Genomic DNA, 23,089 nt, shown 5'->3' on the forward strand with positions numbered 1-23,089 from the left:
CGAATAGGGTGTGGGTCACAAAGATCACATGCTTCAAAGGCAATAAAATATCACAAGGCAAATGGGGACAAAGCAAGATCACAAGGTAGGGCGAAATTAGAATTACTAATGAGATTCCATGTCCTGCTGTGCACGCATTGTCATTGATAAACATCTTAACAGGAAACAGGGTTCAAGAGCAGAGAACTGGTCTGACTAGAATTCGCCAGGCTGGAATTTCCTAATCCTAGCAAGCCTGGGGGCGCTGCAGGAGACCAGGGCATATTTTATCCCTTATCTTCAATTGCATAAGATAAACACTCCCAGAGCAGCCATTTCAGAGGCCTCCCCCTGGGAATGCATTCTTTTCCCAGGGCTGTTCCTTGCTGAGAAAAAGAATTCAGTGATATTTCTCCTATTCGCTTTTGCAAGAACAGAAATATGACTCTGTTCTGCCTGGCCCTGAAGGCAGTCAGACTTTATGGTTATCTCCCTCGTTCCCTGGAAATCACTGTTATCCTGTTCTTTTCAAGGTGCCCAGATTTCATATTGTTCAAACACACATGCTTTACAAACAATTTGTGCAGATAACGCAATCATCACAGGGTCTTGAGGCAACATACATCCTCAGCTTATGGAGATGACAGGATTAAGAGATTAAAGTAAAGACAGGCATAGGAAATTATAAGAGTATTGATTGGCGAAGTGATAAATGTCCATGAAATCTTCACAATTTATGTTCAGAGATTGCAGTAAAGACAGGCGTAAGAAATTATAAAAGTATTAATTTGGGGAACTAATAAATGTCCACGAAATCTTCACAATTTATGTTCTTCTGCTGTGGCTTCAGCCAGTCCCTCTGTTCGGGGTCCCTGACTTCCTGCAACAGTGCTACATGCTGCAGACATGTTAATTTTGAGGTACTTTTGAGTCACCCATAATGAGATGCCCATGGAAGAAATCTAGGCTGTAGATATAAATTTGTGGGTCATCTGAAAATAGGTGGTAATCGGACATATAAAAATGGGGAGGATCAGCTAGAGAGAGCTAAATCCCAGACTGGGAATGAGTACTATAGGAAAAATCTAGGGCCTACATTCTATGGCCTATCCATCCAGTAGGCACGTTTACTACGCGAAACTCAAATTCAGTAAAAGCTAAGCTCATTTCTTTTACTGACCTATATTGCAAACCATTATATTTTCTTCAGGTTAGAAGGGGACATACACTGAGAATGAAACCCAGCACTTGGAAAGGCAAGAACTCACCTGGTTTCCTCTTTGATCTACAGATTCTTTGTAGCAGATGAGGAGAGGGCCAATGAGTCCTGAAGCTAGATCTCTCTCCATATTAATGAAACTAGAGTAATAGCGGGTCAGGCATCGAGGATCTGATTTAGTTGGCCCATCTTCTACAGTCACTGTCCATTTATATTTGAATATTTCTCCTGGCAGAATTGGAAAATCCTTCAAATGTTTTACACCTACCCACAAGCAAAACCATAAATAGCTCAATTAGAGTACAACAAGCCACATATTGATAATCATGTTGTTGTTGCAAGGGTTCTACAAATCTGTATGTACATATGAAGTTTCTGAGCAAGTGGAAGCTAAAGTCACACCTATTATAATTTTAAGATTCAAACACTTTTTTTAAAAAGTAAAAAGCTGTAATTGATTATCCGGTTGACTGTGAAAGTGTCAGGCCTGAATATATGCCAAAGAGCTTGGCATTGGAGTTTTAAGGTGTAGTCTCTGACTTCTGTGAGGAAAGGGAGCAAAAACTGAGATCTGCCCTCAGGATAATGGGTCCTCAGGACAAGAACTGATTTTAGTAATTAAGTCTCATTCTGGGTATGTTTCATACCTGAAGATACAATCTAAATCAAAATTTTAATTTTATATTCATTCTAAGCTCTTCCTCACCTCAGTAAGTTATGCCTGACCTATGGTTAGAGGACCCATAGAAAGGGAATGGTGTTGAGGTCAGGAGTTCGAGACCAGCCTGGTCAACACGGTGAAACGCCATCTCTACTAAAAATACAAAAATTAGCCAGGTGTGGTGGCAGGCACTTGTAATCCCAGCTACTTGGGAGGCTGAGGCATGAGAATTGCTTGAACCTGGGAGGCAGAGGTTGAGCCGATATCATGCCAATGCAGTCCAGCCTGGGGGATAGAGCGAGACTCTGTCTCCAAAAAAAAAAAAAATAAAAAAAAAATAAAGAAAGAAAGGGAATGATGTAGTATGTTCTTTCAATATTTCTGAGCCTTCTCTTCCCTTTTCCAGGAGCTGGGGGTGAGGGAGGGTAGGTAATAGAAGAAAGGGCAAACAGACTCTTGTTTAAGAGGTCCTGCTGCTCTATCTTTGACAACACTATTTGGTCATCAATGTTCTCTGTGTGGAAGGTGCCCAAATGCTGGTCTTTTCATAGGACACATGTCATAGGACACATGTATGGTTTCTTTAGAGTTACCATGGGGACCTCAGCATTACATAGTTCCATGACATGAGAGATGTTTCTTTCAGCTATCCTTCTGCAACTCTCCTCTCCCCATCAGCTCTTCTTACTTCCAGTGATATATCCAAGACTCTATTGGTTCTGCTATCCCCTCAGCCTGCCTAACTGCCTTCTTGGGCAGAATATCTTCAAAAGGGATAAAGCCCAGCTACTTTCAACAGTATTCACTTGTTACAGAATAAACTCATGTCAAACAGCAGAAAGGTAAACTGCTCCACTCTTGCCCTCTCTTCTTGCCCACTATTATGGGCATTACAGCCTTCAAAATTCTCCATGGAAAAGCAGGTTACCAGTAACTATCCACGTATGCCTCCAAATTTCGGGATACACATTCAAAATCTCCCCAGAACTCTGTCACTATGCCCTTCTTCCATAAAGAAATGCAAATAAAGAATTCTTATCGGCAATAATGAATATTAGAAAACAGGGGAAGGAATTTTTTTTTGAGATGCAGTCTTGCTCTGTTGCCCAGGCTGGAGTGCAGTGGCGTGATCTCGGCTCACTGCAACCTTCACCTCTCAGTTTCAAGCAATTCTCCTGCCTCAGCCTCCTGAGTAGCTGGGATTACAGGCACACGCCACAATGCCCGGCTATTTTTTTTGTATTTTTAGTAGAGATGGGTTTTCACCATGTTGGCCAAGCTGGTCTTGAACTCCTGACCTCAAGTGATCTGCCCGCCTCGGCCTCCCAAAGTGCTGGGATTACAGGCGTGAGCCACCGCACCCAGCGGGAAAATTTTTATAACCAGTCTGTCTGCCCATCATGTGATACTGAAGGATTCAGAAAGTTCACCCTCTATGTACCACATATTTAGAAGTTACTTGAGAATATACTTCCAGAAAAACAAAAGAAGAAATCAAAAAATAGAAATGTACAAGAGAAAAGAAGTTAATGCTATTCACTACAAGAATGTCTTTAAGAAGAAAAAGATTTGGTTCCAGCACTTTGGGAGGCTGAGGCAGGCAGATCGCTTGAGCTCAGGAGTTCGACACCAGTCTAGGCAACAAGTTAACACCCCATTTCTACAAAAAATAAAAATAATAAAAAAAATTAGCTGGGCATGGTAGTGTGCGTCTGTGGTCCCAACTACTCAGGAGGCTGAGGTGGGAGGATAGCCTGAGCCTGGAAGGCAGAGGTTGCAGTGAGCCAAGATCGTGCCACTGTACTCCAGCCTGGGTGACAGAGCGAGACGCTGTCTCAAAAAAAAAAAAATAAAAGATTTGGATAGCAAGCAATAAATAGAATGATTAAGAAGCTGAAAGGCCTAAGAAATAGGGTTGAAGAAGCCTACATTTCTTTTCCGAATAAAAGAAAACAAAGTCTTACTTCAGGATACACCTTTGTGTTGGGAACATTCCAAATCCTCTCATCTAGCTATTTGAAAATACATGTCATTGTTGACTACAGTCACCCTACAGTGCTATAGAACATTAGGACTTATGCCTCCTATCTAGCTGGAATTTTGCATCCATTAACCAATGTCTCCCTATTTCCCCCTCCCCTTCCCCTCTTTAGCCTCTAGTAACCACTATTTTATCTCTACTTCTATGAGATCAACTTTTTTCCTTCCACATATTATTTTATCTTAATAGTAAAATCACTTGAGCTGTAGAAAAGAGAGCAATCATAGCATATTACCCAGTTCTGCAGTTAACATTTATGAAAAGAAACTTGCTAAAATACTAAAATAATACAAATGCTGTTTTTTAATTTTTTAAGCTTTAGAGAAAATATATAGACAAAGCAAGGAAGAGTTATTTCAAATTACAGCGCAAAATGTAAATGTTATCAAGTTTAGTTTTGTAAAAGTAAAGGAATGGCTAGCAGCAGTAGAGAAAAGAAAGGTTTGGGGAAAGGAAAAGTGAGGGGTACAGTTTTTAATATCCTTAATTTATGAAGTATGGAGTCAAAAGATATTTTCAATCCATGATTGGAAAATATCTTACTAAAAGTTGATGTTTAGTATATTTTTAAAGTTCTAATGATAGCCAATCCAACTGAAAACACTGATAAAACTGAAACAACTTGAATGGAAAAAAGCACAAAACAAAGTAAGTATATAATGTCTAAAGTTGAAAAACAAAGAGTTAGCAGTATAAGTAACTTTTTAGAGATGTAGAGATAACCACCAAAAATCAAAAACAGAAATTCTTAAAAATAGATGCCTCTAGGGAGGCAGCCCTTTTGTAGTTTTAAGCATACACATCTATTATTTTGATAAATATTCATCCAAAATTAAATAATAGAAAGAATATACATAACATCCAATCTACTAAAAGAAAAAATAAATCTTTAAACAGCAAACAATATAGTAAATAAAAAACTGGAGTTGTGAACTATTTAGAAATGAATATGCAAAGAACCCTGAAAATATCAAACTAGATACCAAAAGTGAGAGTGAAACCCTGTTGAGAGAGAGAGAGAGAGCAAGGAAGAGCAATAACATGGAAGCTGCAGCAAAGAATCCTGAAAATATCAAACTAGTTACCCAAAGTGTGGAATACCATACTAGATACCAAAAGTGTGGAATGTAGCTGAAAACCGTACTCAGAAAAAAAAATTATCTTAAGTGCCAGAAGAACCAGCTTCAAGATTTTAGGGCATTTACAGTAGTTGCAGTGGAACTAATTGCAGTGGAATCTAATTGGCTGTGGAATATTTGAACATCACCGCTAGGTAATAGGAAAAACATGTCAGGCGACTCTTCACGAATTTACATGAAACATCACCTGAGGATTCCTATAATTGATTTTTATAACTTTAGACTGGAGCTTGAGGTCCGGCCAACAGCTGGAGAAAGGACCAACATAATTTTAGTTGTTACTGATGATATTTATCTCATCTGTATCTACAGGTAAAAAAGAGCTATAAATTGAAGGAATATTTACCTTTTGGTAATCTCCTTGAATACAAAGGACGGACATCAGTGATTCCGTGAGGGTAGATGTTATATGGTCTGCTTGCTTGATTCTTAAATATAATCTGAAAGTATAAGCGAGATCTAAGATCAAATCCTAAAACGACGAGGATCAACAAGAAAACTGTGGTCTAACTCCAGATAAATAAAAGTGGCCTCTATCTACATTATAGTAATTTGAGGCTAGATAAAACTCAAAATATTTGGTCTTTTCATGAAATTGTTCCTTGGCATGCATGGAGGATTGGTTCCAGGACCCCCGCAGATACCACAATCTGTGATGCTCAAGTCTCTTACTCAAAATGATGTAGTATTTGCATATAACCTATGCACATCCTCTCATGTACTTTAACTCGTCTCTAGATTTCTTACAGTACATAATATAACGTAAATGCTATGTAAATAGTTGTTTTACCGTATTGTTTCTTTGTATTATTATTTGTTGTATTATTATCTTTTATTGTTTTGGGGTTGTTTTTTGAATACTTTCAATCAATGGTTGTTTGAATATGAGACTAGGAATCCAGTGATACTGAAAAATAAAAATAAAATCTTAAGCATCCCCAAACGACTGAAGAGACCCCTTTCTCGGCCAAGGAGACCCCAGAGATGGCTTAAAAACTGAGTTTCTGACCATGATGGGATGGGAGATCGGGCATGCCTTGTTACATTCCCTCCCTCCCTAATCTGCCGTTAGACTTTCTTTCTTAAGGGTTAAACATAAACCAGTCCTTTCTAAAGACGTGGCGGATTCCCCTCCCTTTGTGCAGTTTTGACATAACAACTGAGAAGCATTGCTTCCTGATGAGAGACCACTGACCATGGACTGGCTCTGGCCAGTTTACAGAGGCTGCCTCTGTGTCCTCTGTTTCATCTTTTGACATATACAGCCTAATTTTCATGCATCTAAATGTTAAGTCTCCACCCCAAAGTGAACATGGAATGTATGTAACATGTATGGTTGCAGGTGCCCCATCATAAATATTCACAGCTCCTCCTGGAACCTGTTAAATATGTATACTTAGCCAACTCATTCAGCATAAATTCTTATCTCATCCTTCCTTCTTCAAAGTGCTTGCTTCCAGTTGCTGCCAGAGGCTACACTTCCCAGCCTGCAACCCTTTCCACTCCAAATTTACAAACTTAGGATTCTTCAGTTGACAATGTGGAGGGCTGACAGTACTTAGGTTTCTCTCTAAAGGCCCCTTTCCACTTCTTTAAAAATTGTTTCAATTGCTTCAGGAAGTATTCTCTGCACCTTCTCACACTAATTGAAATTTAGATGTCTGGTGAGGACACTGCTTCCTCTCAGCCTTTATCACTATTTGGGCATTAAATTCACTGATAATAGAGAAGGAGACAGTGTTTCAGGAGATAAAATCTTCAGTGAATGAGCAGGCATGACCAAGAGGACAGCTGATTACAGTATTAAGCAAGGGTAGCAGGTGGTATTGCCTGATTGCACCAGCTTTAAAAGAAAACAAAGGCCTAGGTGCAGTGGCTTATGCCAGCACTTTGGGAGGCTGAGGCAGGAGGATTGTTTGAGCCCAGGACTTCAAGACCAGCCTGGGTAACACAGTGAGACCTCATCTCTACAAAAAATAAAAAAATTAGCTAGGCGTGGTGGTGCATGCCTATAGTCCCAGCTACTTGGGAGGCTGAGGTGGGAGGATCACTTCAGCCCAGGAAGTTGAGGCTGCAGTAGTGAGCTGTGATCACACCACAGCACTCCAGCCTGGGTGACAGAATGAGACCCTATCTCAAGAGAGAGAGAGAGAGACAGAGACGAGAGAGAGAGAGAGAGAGAGAGAGAGAATGGAAGAGCAATAACATGGAAGCTGCAGCGAAGAACCCTGAAAATATCAATCCCACCTCCAGATCTGAGGTGTGTGATATGAGGATAAAAATGCAACTTCCACTTCTGCTCTTGTCTTAAAACCCAGTCATTCTTCCTATCCATGAGCATGGAATGTTCTTCCATTTGTTTGTGTCCTCTTTTATTTCGTTGAGCAGTGGTTTGTAGGTCTCCTTGAAGAGGTCCTTCACATCCCTTGTAAGTTGGATTCCTAGGTATTTTATTCTCTTTGAAGCAATTGTGAATGGGAGTTCACTCATGATTTGGCTCTCTGTCTGTTATTGGTGTATAAGAATGTTTGTGATTTTTGCACATTGATTTTGTATCCTGAGACTTTGCTGAAGTTGCTTATCAGCTTAAGGAGATTTTGGGCTGAGACAATGGTGTTTTCTAGATATACAATCATGTCATCTGCAAACAGGGATATTTTTTATGGCTGTATAGTATTCCATGGTGTATATGTGCCACATTTTCTTAATCAGTCTATCATTGTTGGATATTTGGGTTGGTTCCAAGTCTTTGCTATTGTGAGTAGTGCCGCAATAAACATACGTGTGCATGTGTCTTTATAGCAGCATGATTTATATTCCTTTGGGTATATACCTAGTAATGGGATGGCTGGGTCAAATGGTTTTTCTTTTGTTGCTTGTTGGTTTTGGTGTCCTATCCAATAAACTATTGTCTAATTCAAGATCACAAAGATTTATCCTGTTGTTTTCTTATAATTTTGTAGTTTTAGCTCTTACATTTTATCTTTGATCCGTTTTGAGGTAATGTTTAAGTGTAGGATTCAGCATGGTATCCAGAGCATAACCTGAATAAATCAAAGAATGAGGTAGATCTATATATGTTGACATGAAATGATATCCAAAATATATTGTTACTTTTTTTTTTTTTTTGAGACAGAGTCTCACTCTGTTGCCCAGGGTGGAGTGCAGTGGTGCGATCTCAGCTCACTGCAACCTCCACCTCCCAGATTCAAGCGATTCTCCTGCCTCAGCCTCCAGAGTAGCTGGGACTACAGGCATGCGCCACCATGCCTGGCTAATTCAAAATATATTGTTACTTTTTAAAAATCAAGGTACAGACCAATTTACACTGCTCTTGTTTTTGTGTGAAATGCACACACACACACATACACACACACATTTGTACATGTATGCACTACTTCTGGAGGGGAGTATACAAACCCACAGCAATGACTGTCTGTCAGACTATGGGGTTGGAAGTCCAAGAGGGAGGAAAATTTACATTTTATTGTATGCTCTTGTTTATCTATTTTTAAATTAGCCGGTAAAAGTAACTCAAAATACACAAAAAGTACCCTATAAATATGTAAAATTATTGTGTCATTATGCATTTTAAAAATTAATGAATAAAAAATAAAATTATACAATCTTCAAAAAATGAAAAAAAGAAAAAATACGTACACAAAATTTATGAAGAAAAATTGTACAATAATAGCTAATAAAATTTTGAAGAAGTACAATGAAAGAAGATGTCATACAGATATCAAACATATCACAAAGTTGAAGTCATTAAAACAGTGTGGTAACAGATTAATTAAGGAGAATTAAAAATCCCAGATTTTAGCAATTTAGTATATGATAAAGAAGACATTTTCAAATTAATGAAAAAAGGATTGGTTGTGTCAGCTGCCATTTGGGAAAATTTCTATTTGAATTATGCACTACATCCAAAAGTAACTTCCAGGGCAATTAGATTGCTCACTGTAAAAATAAAGCTATACAAGTAAGAGAATAAAATGTAGATTATTTTTGTAGTGTCTTGGGGGTGGCAAAGACATTCTCAGGCAGAAAACATAAGTGAAAAAGATCCAGAGAAATATAAATGAAAAGATTGATAAAAGATAGGAGGTTTTGACTATATAAAGATGAAAAATCTTTGAAGGACAAAAAATATCATAAAGGAGTGAAAGTACAAGTGACAATGTGAGGAAAACATTTGAAAGATAAATAACAATGTGTCAATATCCATAATCTATAAAGGCCTTTTACAAATACATAAGCAAAAGATGACTGACCAAATAGAAAACTGGACAAAATTCACAAGCAGGCAATTCACAGAGGGAGTTATACAAATAGCCAACAAACATGAAACAATATACAATTTGACCACTAACCAGGGAAATGCAAATGAAGACAACATATAAACATTTTGCTCATCAAATTGGAAAATTTTCTGAAGGTTTATAATACATGTTGTTGGCAACGGTGTGGGGAAAAGGGCAGTCATATATTTATGGTAGGGGATATAAATTGGTACAAAATTGCTGAAAGTCAGTTTGGCAGTATCTAACAAAACTCCACATCTAAAAACCAGTGTTCTTCATGACATTCTTCAGCAGCTGAATTTATGGAACCAACCACCTATCTTCAAATTTCTTGTGAAGAAAATAAACCCTTATTTATTTAAACCACTGTCCATTGAGTATTCTGTTACTTACACCATACTCATTCTTAATATCCTAGATCAGGAGCAAGCAAGCATTTTTTGGAAAAGGCTGGATAGTAAGTACTCTAAAATTTGTGAGCCCTATCTAGCCTCTGTCACATATTCTCTTGCTCCTCCGCCTTCTCCTCCCCTTCCTCCCATCCTCCTTTCTTTTCTTTGCAATATTTTAAAAATGTAAAATCTCATCTAAGCTCATGGACTGTTCAAAAGCAGGCCACAAGCCAAATTTGGTTCATAGGCCATAGTCTGCTGACTCCTATATGACATAATTAATGGAGAAAGATCTGGAAGGATATGTATCAAAGTCTAAGTAGTATTTCAAAGGAGTGTCGAGTTTAATGGGTGACATTAAATTTTTATTCTATATACTCAAACTTTAAATACATACAATCAGCTATTATTTGTGTAACATTTATAGCTTTTAAAAGATCATGTCCATTGGAGACAAGGCTGAATTATGAAGTATTTTAGAAACTCAAAACTCTCTAGACTTTTTCTTCTTACCTGACCTTAAATCTTTTCCTCAACTTACCAACAGTGTGTCTCCAACTTCCCCATAAAGTAAAGGTCCCAAGATTCCTGATTCATGCTGAATAGCTTCACGAGTCTTAAAGGTTTCATCTGTGTATGCCATAAATCGGACTTTTTTGTACTTCCTACCAATCCGCTGAGGGCCATTGTTCAAATATTGACTTTTATAACTTCTGTATGAGAGAAAAAAAGATGAGAGGTTGGGAAGAAAAATTCTAGGTAGGCTCAAATCCAACTCTAAAACAGCTTATATGATTCAATCAAGGCAAGGAGTGAGAAAAATACAAGCTTCTCTGATGCTCAGCTATGTTAGTTTCCAAATGTTAATACCCTTGCCATTTGATTCCATACCTGTACCTAACCTTAAACATGGCTTCAGGATTTGTTGGTTTGAATAACTGGTAAGAACTTTTTGAGTATGGGGAAGAGAGAGTACCAATAGTCAAAAAGTGCTTACCTGTCATCGGGGGCGAGGACTAAGGGAGCATAGTCCCAGTCCTCCTCTTCAGCAGCAATGTAATGTACCCAAGTTTTAGGATGCTTCTTGGCAACTGAGCGAATTTGGATAAAGGAAGGAGAGTTGTCATCATCAAACCTGACCACATCCATTTCAGAATCAGTAAGATCATCATCATAGTCTTCCGCTTCTTCATTATTTTTCATTCGTAGTTGGGGTTCCTCTGGGCAGCTGTCTACTTTGACATAAGCTTCCATGCCATCTGGAGTCAGACAAACCAGACAACGTCAGAGTGTCTTGCTATATTAGGCTGTTCTATACCAGAGACTAGGTAATTTATAAAGAAAAGAGATTGAATTGGCTCATGTTTCTGCAGGCTATATGGGAAGCATGGTGCTGGCATCGGCTTGGCTTCAGGGAGGTCTCAGGAAGCTTACAATCATGGGGGTAGGTGAAAGGGGAGGAGACATGTCACATGGTGAAAGCAGGAGCAAGACAGAGAGTGCAAGTTGCCACACACTTCTGAATGACCAAATATCATGAGAACTCACTATCATGAAGACAGCATCAAGCCATGAGGGATTCACCCCCATGATCCAAACATCTGCCACCAGACCCCACCTCCAGCACTGGAAATTACAATTCAACATGAGATTTCAGTGAAGATAAATATCCAAACCATATCACTTGCCTTAACTTTTATGACTTCTTTCTCTCTTATTAGGCCTTCCAGGCTCTCCCCTAAGTACCCCCCTTTCCACATCACTATCCCTTCTTGCCACAAATCATTGATTTAATAACAGCTTATTGGGAAAAATGTTAGTGTAGATATAAACTTTAAGACATGTTCCAAGTTCATAAAACCATGACAAGATACAACTTAAAATCAAGGAGATATATATTTTAAGAGCATGTCTGCCTGTGACTAGTTGTAAACCCTATGGCAAATGTATTCAACATTCTCAGTCTCATCTTCATGCTTTGTAAAATGGATAATAATAATTCCTGCCCTATTTATACCACAGGGCTCCTTCTAGGAAGGGAGACCTGTTTACTTGATTATGAGGAACAGGGAAGGTTTTAGGAGCAGCAAACAACTAGTCTGGGGTTCATGCAGCCTTAAACATAACTCAGTCTGCATCGAAAAACAAAGTGTTTGGTCTGAGGTTCAATAAGATAAAGCATTTTTTTCTGAAAAATAAAGATTAAAATTAGTGGATAGAATCTGTGAAAAGGAAAAAAACAAAACAAAAAATAAACTGAATCGGGGTCCAACTGGACAATGATTGATTGACAATGATCATATACAAGTAAATGACCTATTCCTCTGTGCCTGCAAGAATGTTGTTTGTGCATCAACTTCCTGTTACTCATTCAGTATGACACTTTTTGTCCACTAAGGTCTTGTCAAAATTCCATAAATATTATGTGACACATGGGGAAAAGAGATTTCTATTCTTAATCACTACAGAAGACAATAAACAAGGTCACTAATAGAACATAAGGAGGAAAATGGTGGATGCATGGCAAGATCAAATCTCTTTTCTAAGTCAACCAAGGAACCTGAGGAGAAGGTTAATATGAGAGTAATAGGAAGAAAGAAATGCTATTAAATATAAAAGATTAGACCTCTCCGACATTTTTCTCCAATAACTCTTGCTATGGTTTGAATGTCTGTCCCCTCCAAAACTCATATTGAAATTTAATTATCATCGTGATGGTACTGAGAGGTGAACATATAAAAGGTGTTTAGGTCATAAGCGTTCCACCCTCATGAATGGACTAATGCAGTTATCTGGGGAAAGGGTTCATGGGAGTGGATTTGTTATCACAGGAGTGAGCTCACCCTCCTTTTGCTCTCTCTCACCCTTTCTTTGCCCTTTTGTCATATAATGCCTTCCACCATGTTAAGACGCAGCAAAAAGGCAACTTGATATTGCACCTCCCAGCCCCCAGAAATGTGAGCCAATAAATTTCTGTCCATTATAAATTACCCATTCTGTGGTATACTGTTATTGCAGCACAAACTGACTAAGAGCCTTCAATGGCCACGAGAGGGGTAGAGAAAGAGGGTTATGAGGTTGATCCAAGATTAAGAGTTAGCAGAATAAATACAAAAGTAAGGAAAATTGGGGTGAAATAATGATGCAATCTGAATTTGCACAACTAGCAGTTACAAATAAAGTTACATTAACAATAATTTAAAACTGTAGTTACCATCGTCCTAATTTGCTTACACAGAACCTTTGACCCTTTCCAAAGTTCCCACCAAATAGTCCTTTCAATCCCATGTTACTTCTAAAATTCACTAGCTCCTGACCTGCCCTCAGTTTCACAGGTGTCTCTCATCTACTGCCAGGTATCTACAGAGTGCCTCTGGCTGTCTGGTGTCTGAAGTCAAGCTCTACAATAGCCTGTCATATTTGCTATTTACTGCTCTGGGCATTACTAATGATATAGTGGAGCCCTTACAGTTGCAACCTGGACAATGCCTTTTTTTTCCATTTCCCTAGATTTCTCCAAAAAAAAAAAAATCTCTTCAGCTACAACTTGCAGTTCCTCTCTCCATAATATTGGAGCGTAGTTAATGGGATAAGGCTGAGAAACCAAGGGCATACTATTCTCCTCATTTTCCCACCTCAATCATCCATAAGCCATCTTTTCTCCATCACAGACATTTAACTAAAAATCCATGAGTCCTACTAATACTCAAGCCCTTTTATAGTCAAGGTAAAAACTTTACACTGGAAGCTGGAAACTAGGGGATCTTGGCTGAGGTCTAATACAGTAACTCTATAATGTCCCCTTCAGCAACACACTATATTCCTGTACATTGTCCAGTAAATTTTATTAAAAGTAGGATTGGATATTTATAATATTCATTTTAAAGATCCAAGATATTACCATGTTGGTGGGAAGAGATATGACAAAACAGTAGAAACTGTCCAAGGTCCATCAAGAGTGTTTGAGCAGTAAGGAAAGTTATTGGCGAGATTTCCAAGGACGCCTGGCGATGATTCCTCACAAGAAATGTGTGACCTTCGAGGAATATTGAGTGCACTTCAGGAGTGGTGCCCATTCCAATCACATGCCAATAGACTGATTTCCTGTGGCATCCAATCAGACCTGTAAAGTAGGAATAAGACACCTACGGCTATGAAGTAGAGAATTTGAAATGGAAAACACTTGCTAGGACAGAATGGACAAATTGACCTTAGACACTTTATTGCTACCTTGACTTGTAAACAAATTTATCAAGAACATTGGGCTACTATCAAACCAACAGCTCTTGCCAAGGTCACCAATCACCATCATGCTGCTAAATCCAATGGACATTTTTCAGTCTTTATTTGCACCTGTTGACCATTCATTCGTTTTTAAAACTCTCTCTTCCCTTGGCCTCTGTGCCAACATCTCTCTGGGTTTTTTTCTCCTACTTCTCAGACTGCTCCTTCTTCTGTCTCCCCTCCTGACCTCTTCTGGAACTCCAGGCTCATACAGCCAATCACTTTCTCAACATCTCCACCTAGGTATCTCAAAAAACCCACATGTTCAAAACCAAATTTACAATTTTCATCACTTCATTCTTTTCCAGAGTTTTTTATAACAGTGAATGGCAGCATCCTGCATTTGAATATGCAAGTGAGAGTTATCCTTGTTACCATTCTCATCTCCCATATGCAGTTTGACACTGACCAGGGCAATATAATCAATAATAGCTAATATGTATTGAGCACTTGTTTTATGTCAAGCACTGTCCAAAGTATTTTACAAGTTTTAATTCATTCATTCCTCATAACAACCCTATGAATGTAGAAACCATTATCATCCATGTCTTGCAGGAGAGGAAACGGATGCCCAGAGAGGTTAATTAATTTGCTCAGTATTTGAACCCAAGTAGTCATGTGTTCAGATCCCACACTGGTAACAACAAGGGCACAGCTGCCTCCTATTTTGGCTCTAAAAGCTTTCAAATGTATCTATTTTTTCACTGTTACTACTACCACTGTCTTAATCCAAGTTACCATTATCTCGTCTGAGCTACTGATAAACTTTTTTTACAGGTCTCCCTATAGCTGGTCATATTCTCCCCTCTAAGACTTTTACCCACAAAGAAACTGGTGTACTATTTCTGCATTCCAGATCTGATTGTAGTATCCACCAGCCTAAAACCCACTGGAGGCTGTCATTCCACATAGAATAAAGTCCAGACTCTCTACTAAGGACTAGAAGGCCCCAATAGGTTTGATTCCTAATACCTCTAACAGCTTCATCTCACATTGCCTCATTTTCCCAGTTTCAAAGCTAAGTTCAAGGGGTACTTGCTTAGGGAAGCCTTCTCTGATTCCCCAGTCTAGGTCAGATTCCTGTATTATAGGCTTACATAGAATTATGTAATTTTCCTTCAGAGTAATGGTCAGTTTGTAATTTTGCATGTATTATTATGCTTATTTGACTACAATCTGTCTCTCCACTATAAGGTATGTGAGAACAGGAACTTGCATGTTGTCAAAATTAATTTCTTTTTTAATTATAAAATTATGCATGTTTATTATCAAATTATTGAAAAATACAGAAAAGAACTAAGGAGAAAACATCCCCCCCTCATACTTCATTATTCTCTTGGGTTGCTGAATCTCCCAAATTCCTCTTTTATGTAGTTTCCGGTTTTACTATAGTACACATTCAGTGACTATTAAGGCCCTCTATATATGAAAATGTCTTTTTTCTTACCCCGAAATTGATTCATAGTTTGACTAAAAATTCTAGGTTCAAAATAATTTTTCCCTTAGATCTTTTACAATATTGCTTAACTATATTGTCAGTCTAATTCCCATTCTTTTGTATGTATCCTGTTTCTCTCAGAAGAAGCTTTAAGTATCTTCTCTCTGTGCTCTGAAATGCCACAGTGATAATTTTGTGTGGGGGTCTTTTTATTTATCCTAATGGGCAATTTTATTTTTTTAACTGTATTACTTTTTATTGACACATAAATAATTGTACAAATTTATGGGTACAATGTGATGTTTCAATACATGTATACATTGTGTAATTATTCAAATCAGGGTAATTATCATATCCATCACCTTAAATGTTTGTCATTTCTTTGTTGTGAGACCATTCAAAATCCTCTTTTCTATTTGAAATATACAATATATTATTGTTGGCTATTGTCACCCTACTGTGCAATAGAGTACCAGAACTTATTCCTTCTATCTACCTGTAACATTGTACCCATTGACCAACCTCTCCCCATCTCCCACTTCCCCCTTATCTTCCTAGAATCACTAATCTCAACTACTATGAGATCAAATTTTAAAGATTGTACATAGGAGTGAGATCATGGAGTATTTGTCTTTCTCTGCCTGGCTTATTTCACTTAACATAATGTCCTCCAGGCTCATCCACGTTGTTGCAAATGACAGGATTTCATCTTTTTTAAATGGATGAATAGTATTCCATTGTGTATCTATACCATAGTTTCTTTATCCATTCATCCATTGATGGGCATTTAAGTTGATTTTATATCTTGACTATTGTGAATAATGCTGTCATAAACATGGGGATGCAGATGTTTCTTCAACATACTGATTTCATTTCTTTTTGGTATATACCCAGTAGTGGGATTGCTAGAAAATATGATAGATCTATCTTTAATTTTTGAGGCATCTCTATACCATTATCTCTAATGGCTTAACTAATTTATATTCCCACCAACAGTGTATAAGAGTTTCTTTGTCTCCACATCCTTGCTAGCATTTGTTATTTTGTCTTTTTTATAATTGTCATTCCAATAGGGGTAAGTGATATCTCACTATAGTTTTGATTTTAATTTTCCTGATGGTTAGTGATGTTGAGCATTTTTCATATACCTGTTGGCCATTTGTATGTCTCTTTTGGAGAAATGTCTATTCAGGTCTTTTGTTCATTTTTAATAGGATTATTTGGATTTTTGCTATTGAGTTGTTTGAGTTCCTTATATATTCTAGATATCAATCCCTTGTCAGATGTATAATCTGCAAATATTTTCTCCCATTCTATAGGTTGTCTCTTCACTCTGTTGATTGTTTCCTTTGCTGTGCAGAAGCTTTCTAGTTTGATGTAATCCAATTTCTTTATTTTTGCTTTTGTTACTCATGATTTTGAGGTCTTGTCTAACAAATTCTTGCCCAAATTGATGTCATGAAATGCTTACACTATGTTTTCTTCTAATAATTTCAGAGTTTCAGGTCTTAAATTTAATTCCTTAATCTATTGTTCTTTTCTTTTCTTTCTTTCTTATTTTTTTTTTTTTGAGACAGAGTCTCACTCTGTTGCCCAGGCTGGAGTGCAATAGCACGATCTAGGCTCACTGCAGCCTCCACCTCTGGGGTTCAAGTGATTCTCCTGCCTCAGCCTCCCAAGTTGCTGGGACTACAGGTGTGCCACCACACCTGGCTAATTTTGTATTTTTAGTAAAGACGGGGTTTCACCATGTTGGCCAGGCCGGTCTCAAACTCCTGACCTCAAGTGATCTGCCGGCCTTGGCCTCCCAAAGTGCTGGGATTACAGGCATGAGCCACTGTGCCTGGCCTATTTGACTTTCATACATGGTAAGAGATAGGGGGTCTAGGTTCATTCTTTTGCATATGGATACCCAGTTTTCCCAGCACCATTTATTGAAAAGACTGTTCTTTACCCATCATGTGTTCTTGCCAATTTCGTAGAAAATCAGTTGGCTTTAAATGTTTGGGTGTATTTCTGGGCTCTCTATTTTGTTCTATTGGTCTATGTGTCTGTTTTTATGTCAACACAATGCTGTTTTGGTTACTATAACTTTGTAGTATAATTTGAAATCAGGTAGTGTGATGCCTCCAGGTTTATTCTTTTTGCTCAAGACTTCTTTGGCTCTTTGGGATTTTTTGTGGTTCCACACAAATCTTAGGATTGTTTTTCTATTTCTGTGAAGAATGACATTGGAATTTTGATAGGAATTGCATTGAATCTGTAGATCGCTTTGGCTTTAATAATATTAATTCTTCAATCCATGAACATGAAATATCTTTCCATTTATTTGTGTCTTATTCAATTTCTTTCATCAATATTTTATAGTTTTCATTATAGAGATCTTTCACTTCCTTGGTTAATTTATTTCTGGATATTTTTTGTAGCTATTGTAAACGTGATTGCTTTCTTGATTGCTTTTTCAGATTGTTCACTGTTGGCATATAGACATGCTATCAATTATTGTATGTTGATTTTGTAGACTACAAGTTTACTACATTCATTTATTAGCTCTAACAGTTTTTTGGTGTAGTTTTGGCGGTTTTCTATATATAAGATCATGTCATCTGCAAACAGGGACAATTTGTTTTGTTTTTTTTTGTTTTTGTTTTTGTTTCGAGACAGTGTTTCACTCTGTTGCCCAGGCTGCAGTGCAGTGGTGCGATCTTGGCTCACCACAACCTCCGCCTCTGGAGTTCTAGTGATTCTCCTGCTTTAGCCTCTCGAGTAGCTGGGACTACAGGAGCGCACCACCATGTCTGACTAGCGTGTGTGTGTGTGTGTGTGTGTGTGTGTGTGTGTGTGTGTGTGTGTATTTTTAGTAGAGATGGGGTTTCACCATATTGCCAGGCTGGTCTCGAACTCTGGACATCAAGTGATCTGCCCACCTTGGCCTCCCAAAGTTCTGGGATTACAGGCATGAGCCATCGAGCCTGGCCAAACAGGGACGATTTGACTTCCTTCTTTCCAATTTGGATGTCTTGCCTAATTGCTCTGGCTAGGACTTCCAGTACTGTGTTGAATAGAAGCGGTGAGAGTGGATATCCTTGTCTTATTCCAGTTCTTAAAGGAAAAGCTTTCAACTTTTCCCCACTCAGTTTCATCTTGTTTGCAGGTTTATCATATAGGTATGCTCCTTCTGTACTTTGTTGAGAGTTTTTATCATGAAGGGATATTGAATTTTGTCAAATGCTTTTACTGTGTCTATTAAAGTGATAACATAATTTTTGTCCTTCATTCTTAATTTGCATATGTTAAACCATCCTTACATCACTGGGATAAATCCCACCTGATCATGGTAAATGATCTTTTAATGTGCTGTTGAATTCTATTTCTAGTATTTTGTTGAGGATATTGGCCTGTAGTTGTTTGTTGTTATTGTGCTTTTGTCTGGTTTTGGGATCAGGATAATGATCATTATCCTCCTAAAATAATTTTGGAAGAGTTTCTTCCTTTTCAATTTTTTGAATAGTTTGTGAAGAATTGGTATTAGTTCTTTAGATGTTTGGTAGAATTCAGCCGTGAAGCCATCAGGTACTGAACTTTTCTTTGATGGGAGACTTTTTATTTTTGCTTCAATCTTGTTGCTCATTGTTGATTTGTTCAGAATTTCCATTTTTTCTTGATTCAACCTTGGTAGGTTGTATGTGTCCAGGAATTTATCCATTTCTTCTAGGCTTTTCAATTTGTTGACATATAGTTGTTCATAGTAGTTTCTTATAATTCTTTGTATTTCTGTGTTATCAGTTGTAATGTCTCCTTTTTCATGTCTGATTTATTTCTCTTTTTCTTCTTTATTATCACTTAGTCTGGCTAAAAGTTTATTGACTTTGTTTATCCTTTCAAAGAACTAACTAACTCATTATACTGATCTTTTGTATTTTTTAGTTTCTATTTTGATTATTTGTGCTCTCATCTGTATTCATTCATTTCTTCTAATAATTTGGGGTTTTGTTTGTTCTTGTTTTTCTAGTTCCATGAGATGCATCATTAGGTTGTTTATTTTAGAGATTTTTTTTTGATGTAGGCATTTATTGCTATAAACTTTTCTTTAAGGACTACGTTTGCTGTATCCCATAAGTTTTGGCATGTTATGTTTCCATTTTCATTTGTTTCAAGAAATGTTTTAATTTCTCCTTTAATTTCTTCATTGACCCATTGTTTGTTTAGGGGCATGTTCTTTAATTTCCATGTATTTGTACAGTTGTTCCTCCTGTTGTTGATTTATAGTTTTATTCCATTATTGGCAGGAAAAAAATACTTCATTTTAAAAAAGTTAGTTAAGACTTGCTTTGTGGCCTAATGTATAATCTCCTGGAGAATGTTCCATGTGCAGTTGAGAAGAATGTGAACTGTGTAGCTGTTGGATGGAATGTTCCGTAAATGTCTGTTTGCTCTATTTGGTCTACAGTGCAGTTTAAGTCCAGTGTTTCTTTGTTGATATTTTGTCTGGATGATCTGTCCATTGGTGAAAGTGGGGTGTTAAAGTTTTCTACTATTATTTCATTGCTGTCTTCATTTCCCCCTTGGTCTATTAATGTTTGCTCTATATTATGTTGGTGCAAAAGTAATTGTAGTTTTTGCCCTTACTTTTAATCAGACTAGAAAATACAAAGATCAAACATTAATATATTTAGGTGCTCCAATGTTGGGTGTATATATATTTATGCTTGTTACATTCTCCTGTTGTATTAACTTCTTTACTATTATATAATGGCCTTGTTTGTCAATTTTTTTTTGACGGAGTCTCGCTGTGTGCCCAGGCTGGAGTGCAGTGGCGCCATCTCGGCTCACTGCAAGCTCCGCCTCCCGGGTTCACGCCATTCTCCTGCCTCAGTCTCCCGAGTAGCTGGGACTACAGGCACCCGCCACCATGCTTGGTTAATTTTTGTATTTTTAGTAGAGATGGAGTTTCACCATTTGGCCAGGCTGGTCTTGAACTCCTGACTTCAGGTGATCCACCCGCCTCAGCCTCCCAAAGTGCTGAAATTACAGGCATGAGCCACCACGTCTGGCTGTTTGTCTCTTTTTATAGTTTTTGACTTGAAGTCTATTTTATCAGATATAAGTATAGTTATTCCTGCTTTCTTTTTGTTTACATGTGCATGGAATATCTGTTTCTATCCCTTCGCTTTCAGTCTATGTGTGTCCTTACAGGTAAAGTCTTTCTGTTAGGCAGTATGTAGTTAGATCTTTTTTTAAAAAAAAATTCATTCAGCCACTCTATGTCTTTTAGTTGGAGAATTTAACCCATTTGTATTCAAGGTAATTTTTGATAGGTAAGAACTTGGTAGTGCCATATTTTTACTTGTTTTCTAGTTGTTGTGTAGATCCTTTGTTCCTTTCTTCCTCTCTTAATCTCTTCCCTTGTGGTTAAGTGATTTTTCTATCAGTATGTTTTAATCCCTTGCTTTTTACTTTTAGTGTATCTATTATAAAAATTTTTGCTTTGTAATTACCATGAGGCTTACACAGAATACCTTATAGTTATAACAAGTTAGTTTGAACTGATAACTTAATTTTGATTGCAAGAAAATTTTTTTAAAAATCTACTCCCAAATTTTGTGGTTTTGATATCATCATTTACATCTTTTTATATTGCTTATTCTTTAACAGGTTATGGTAATTATTTTTATCTGTTTTGTTTTTTAATCTTCCTACTAAGGATATAAGTGATTTATGTTCTACAATTACCATGTTAGAGAATTCTGAATTTGTCGGGATACTTACTTTTACCTTCAGATGTTTTCATGTTACACATTAGGACCTTTTTCTTTCAGTTTGAAAAACTCCCTTTAGCATTTCCTGTAAAGCAGATCAGGTTGCAATGAATTTCCTCAGTTTTTTTTTTGTCTGAAAATATTTTTCTCTCTCTTTCATTTATGAAGGATAATTTTGCTGTGTACAGTATCCTTGGCTGGCAGGTGTTTTTTTTTTTTTCTCTCTCTCATTCTCTCCTGGCTTGTAAAGTTTCTGCTGAGAAATTCACAGTTAGTCTGATAGCGGCTCCTTTACAGGTGACTATATGCTTTTCTCTTGCTGTTTTTAAATTTTTTTCTTTGACTTTTGATAGTTTGACTATAATGTGTCCTGGAGAAGACCTTTTTGCATTGTATTTATTTGGGTATTTTTGAGCCTTCTTTATCTGGATGTCTAAATCTCTTGGTAGACTTGGAAATTTTTCATCAAATATTTCATTAAATAGGCTTTCTAACCTCTTCATTTTCTCTTTGCCTTCTGGGACACTGAAGATTCAAATATTTGGTCACTTTATAGTGCCTAATATGTCATGAAATCTTTGCTCATTTTTTTAAATTCTTTTTTCTTTATTTTTGTCTGATTGGGTTATTTCAAAAGATCTGTATTTCAGTTCTGATACTCTTCTGCTTGGTCCGGTCTATTGTTGAACCTTTCAGATGTATTTTGTATTTCATTCAATGAATTCTTTGGTTCCAGAATTTTTGTTTGGTTCTTTTTTGATATCTATCTCTTGGGTAAATTTCTCTTTCATAGCCTCAATTGTTTTTCCGTGTTCTTTGTATTTTTTTCAGAATTGTCTTGTATCTCACTGAGTTTATTTAGTATCAAAATTTGGAATTATTTTTCCAGGATTTCATAAATTTTTAAAGAGATGTTGGCCAGTTTACTTAAAAACCGAAGGTCACATATACTGTTTTGCTTGTAAACTATGATTTTTTAATTTTGTGGATACATAGTAGGTGTATATATTTATGGAACACATGAGATGTTTTGATACAGGCATGTGATGTGAAACAAACACATCATGGAGAATGAGGTATGTATACCCTCAAGCACTTATCCTTTGAGTTATTAACAATCCAATTACACTCTTTATTTTAAAATGTACAATTAAGTTATTATTAACTATAGTCACCATGTTGTGCTATCAAATAGCAGGTCTTATTCATTCTTTCTATTTTTTTGTACCCATCTTAAATTTTTTTTATTTGGATCTCTTGCTACAGAATTATTGTGCTCCTTTGGAGTGTCATAGTTCCTTGATTTTTCATGTTTCCTGTGTCCTTACATTGATATCTGCACATCTGGTGTAATAATCACTTTTCCCAATTTTTAAAATTTGCTTTTGTAGGAAAGAACTTTTTCCTGAAGATGTATCCGTGGTGTTGCTTGGTTTTGATTCTCGGTTTAGAGCACTTCAGTTTTGATTCTCAGTGAATGTAGTAGCCTCTGTATAAGATTCTAAACAGCATCAGTGATATTTGTGATTTTCTCAATGGCTTAGGGTGTGGTTATTAGTGGAGGCTGTGGTGAAGTTTTTCTGAGAACTGGGATGCCAGGTAGGCCTGTCTTCAGGCCCCAATGGTGGCAGCAGTGGGCTGAGTGTGCTTGTCCTTGGTGTACCATGGTGGCATATGATTGCACTGGTTTTACGTCCAGGCAGGTTGATTTGTGGGCCTCCAAGTGGTTTACTTGGGTGCCAGAAGTGGTATTGATGGATCACGTGGGTGGGTGGGTTCTCAAGTTCCTGGGCAGCAAAGTGGCATGGTTGATGGCAATCATAGCAATGAAACAACCTGAATCTCAAGTGGTCTGTGCTGGCGTTGGTGGTGG

General features: G+C 37.3%; 1 protein-coding gene across 3 annotated transcripts in view; it reads right to left on the minus strand.

Moving 5' to 3' along the window:
• Positions 1 to 23,089, minus strand: part of F8 (coagulation factor VIII) — a 197,312-nt gene that overhangs the window by 126,677 nt on the left and 47,546 nt on the right. For all 3 annotated transcript variants that reach the window (XM_063703009.1, XM_004065157.2, XM_063703010.1), the window contains exons 7-11: positions 13,637 to 13,858; positions 10,733 to 10,994; positions 10,277 to 10,448; positions 5,386 to 5,479; positions 1,248 to 1,462 (exon numbers count right to left, since the gene is read on the minus strand). In XM_063703009.1, the coding sequence (XP_063559079.1) occupies positions 1,248 to 1,462; positions 5,386 to 5,479; positions 10,277 to 10,448; positions 10,733 to 10,994; positions 13,637 to 13,858 (965 nt within the window). The remainder of the gene's footprint in view (positions 1 to 1,247; positions 1,463 to 5,385; positions 5,480 to 10,276; positions 10,449 to 10,732; positions 10,995 to 13,636; positions 13,859 to 23,089) is intronic.

This window comes from Gorilla gorilla, chromosome X, assembly GCF_029281585.2.
Source record: "Gorilla gorilla gorilla isolate KB3781 chromosome X, NHGRI_mGorGor1-v2.1_pri, whole genome shotgun sequence".
NCBI lineage: Eukaryota > Metazoa > Chordata > Mammalia > Primates > Hominidae > Gorilla > Gorilla gorilla.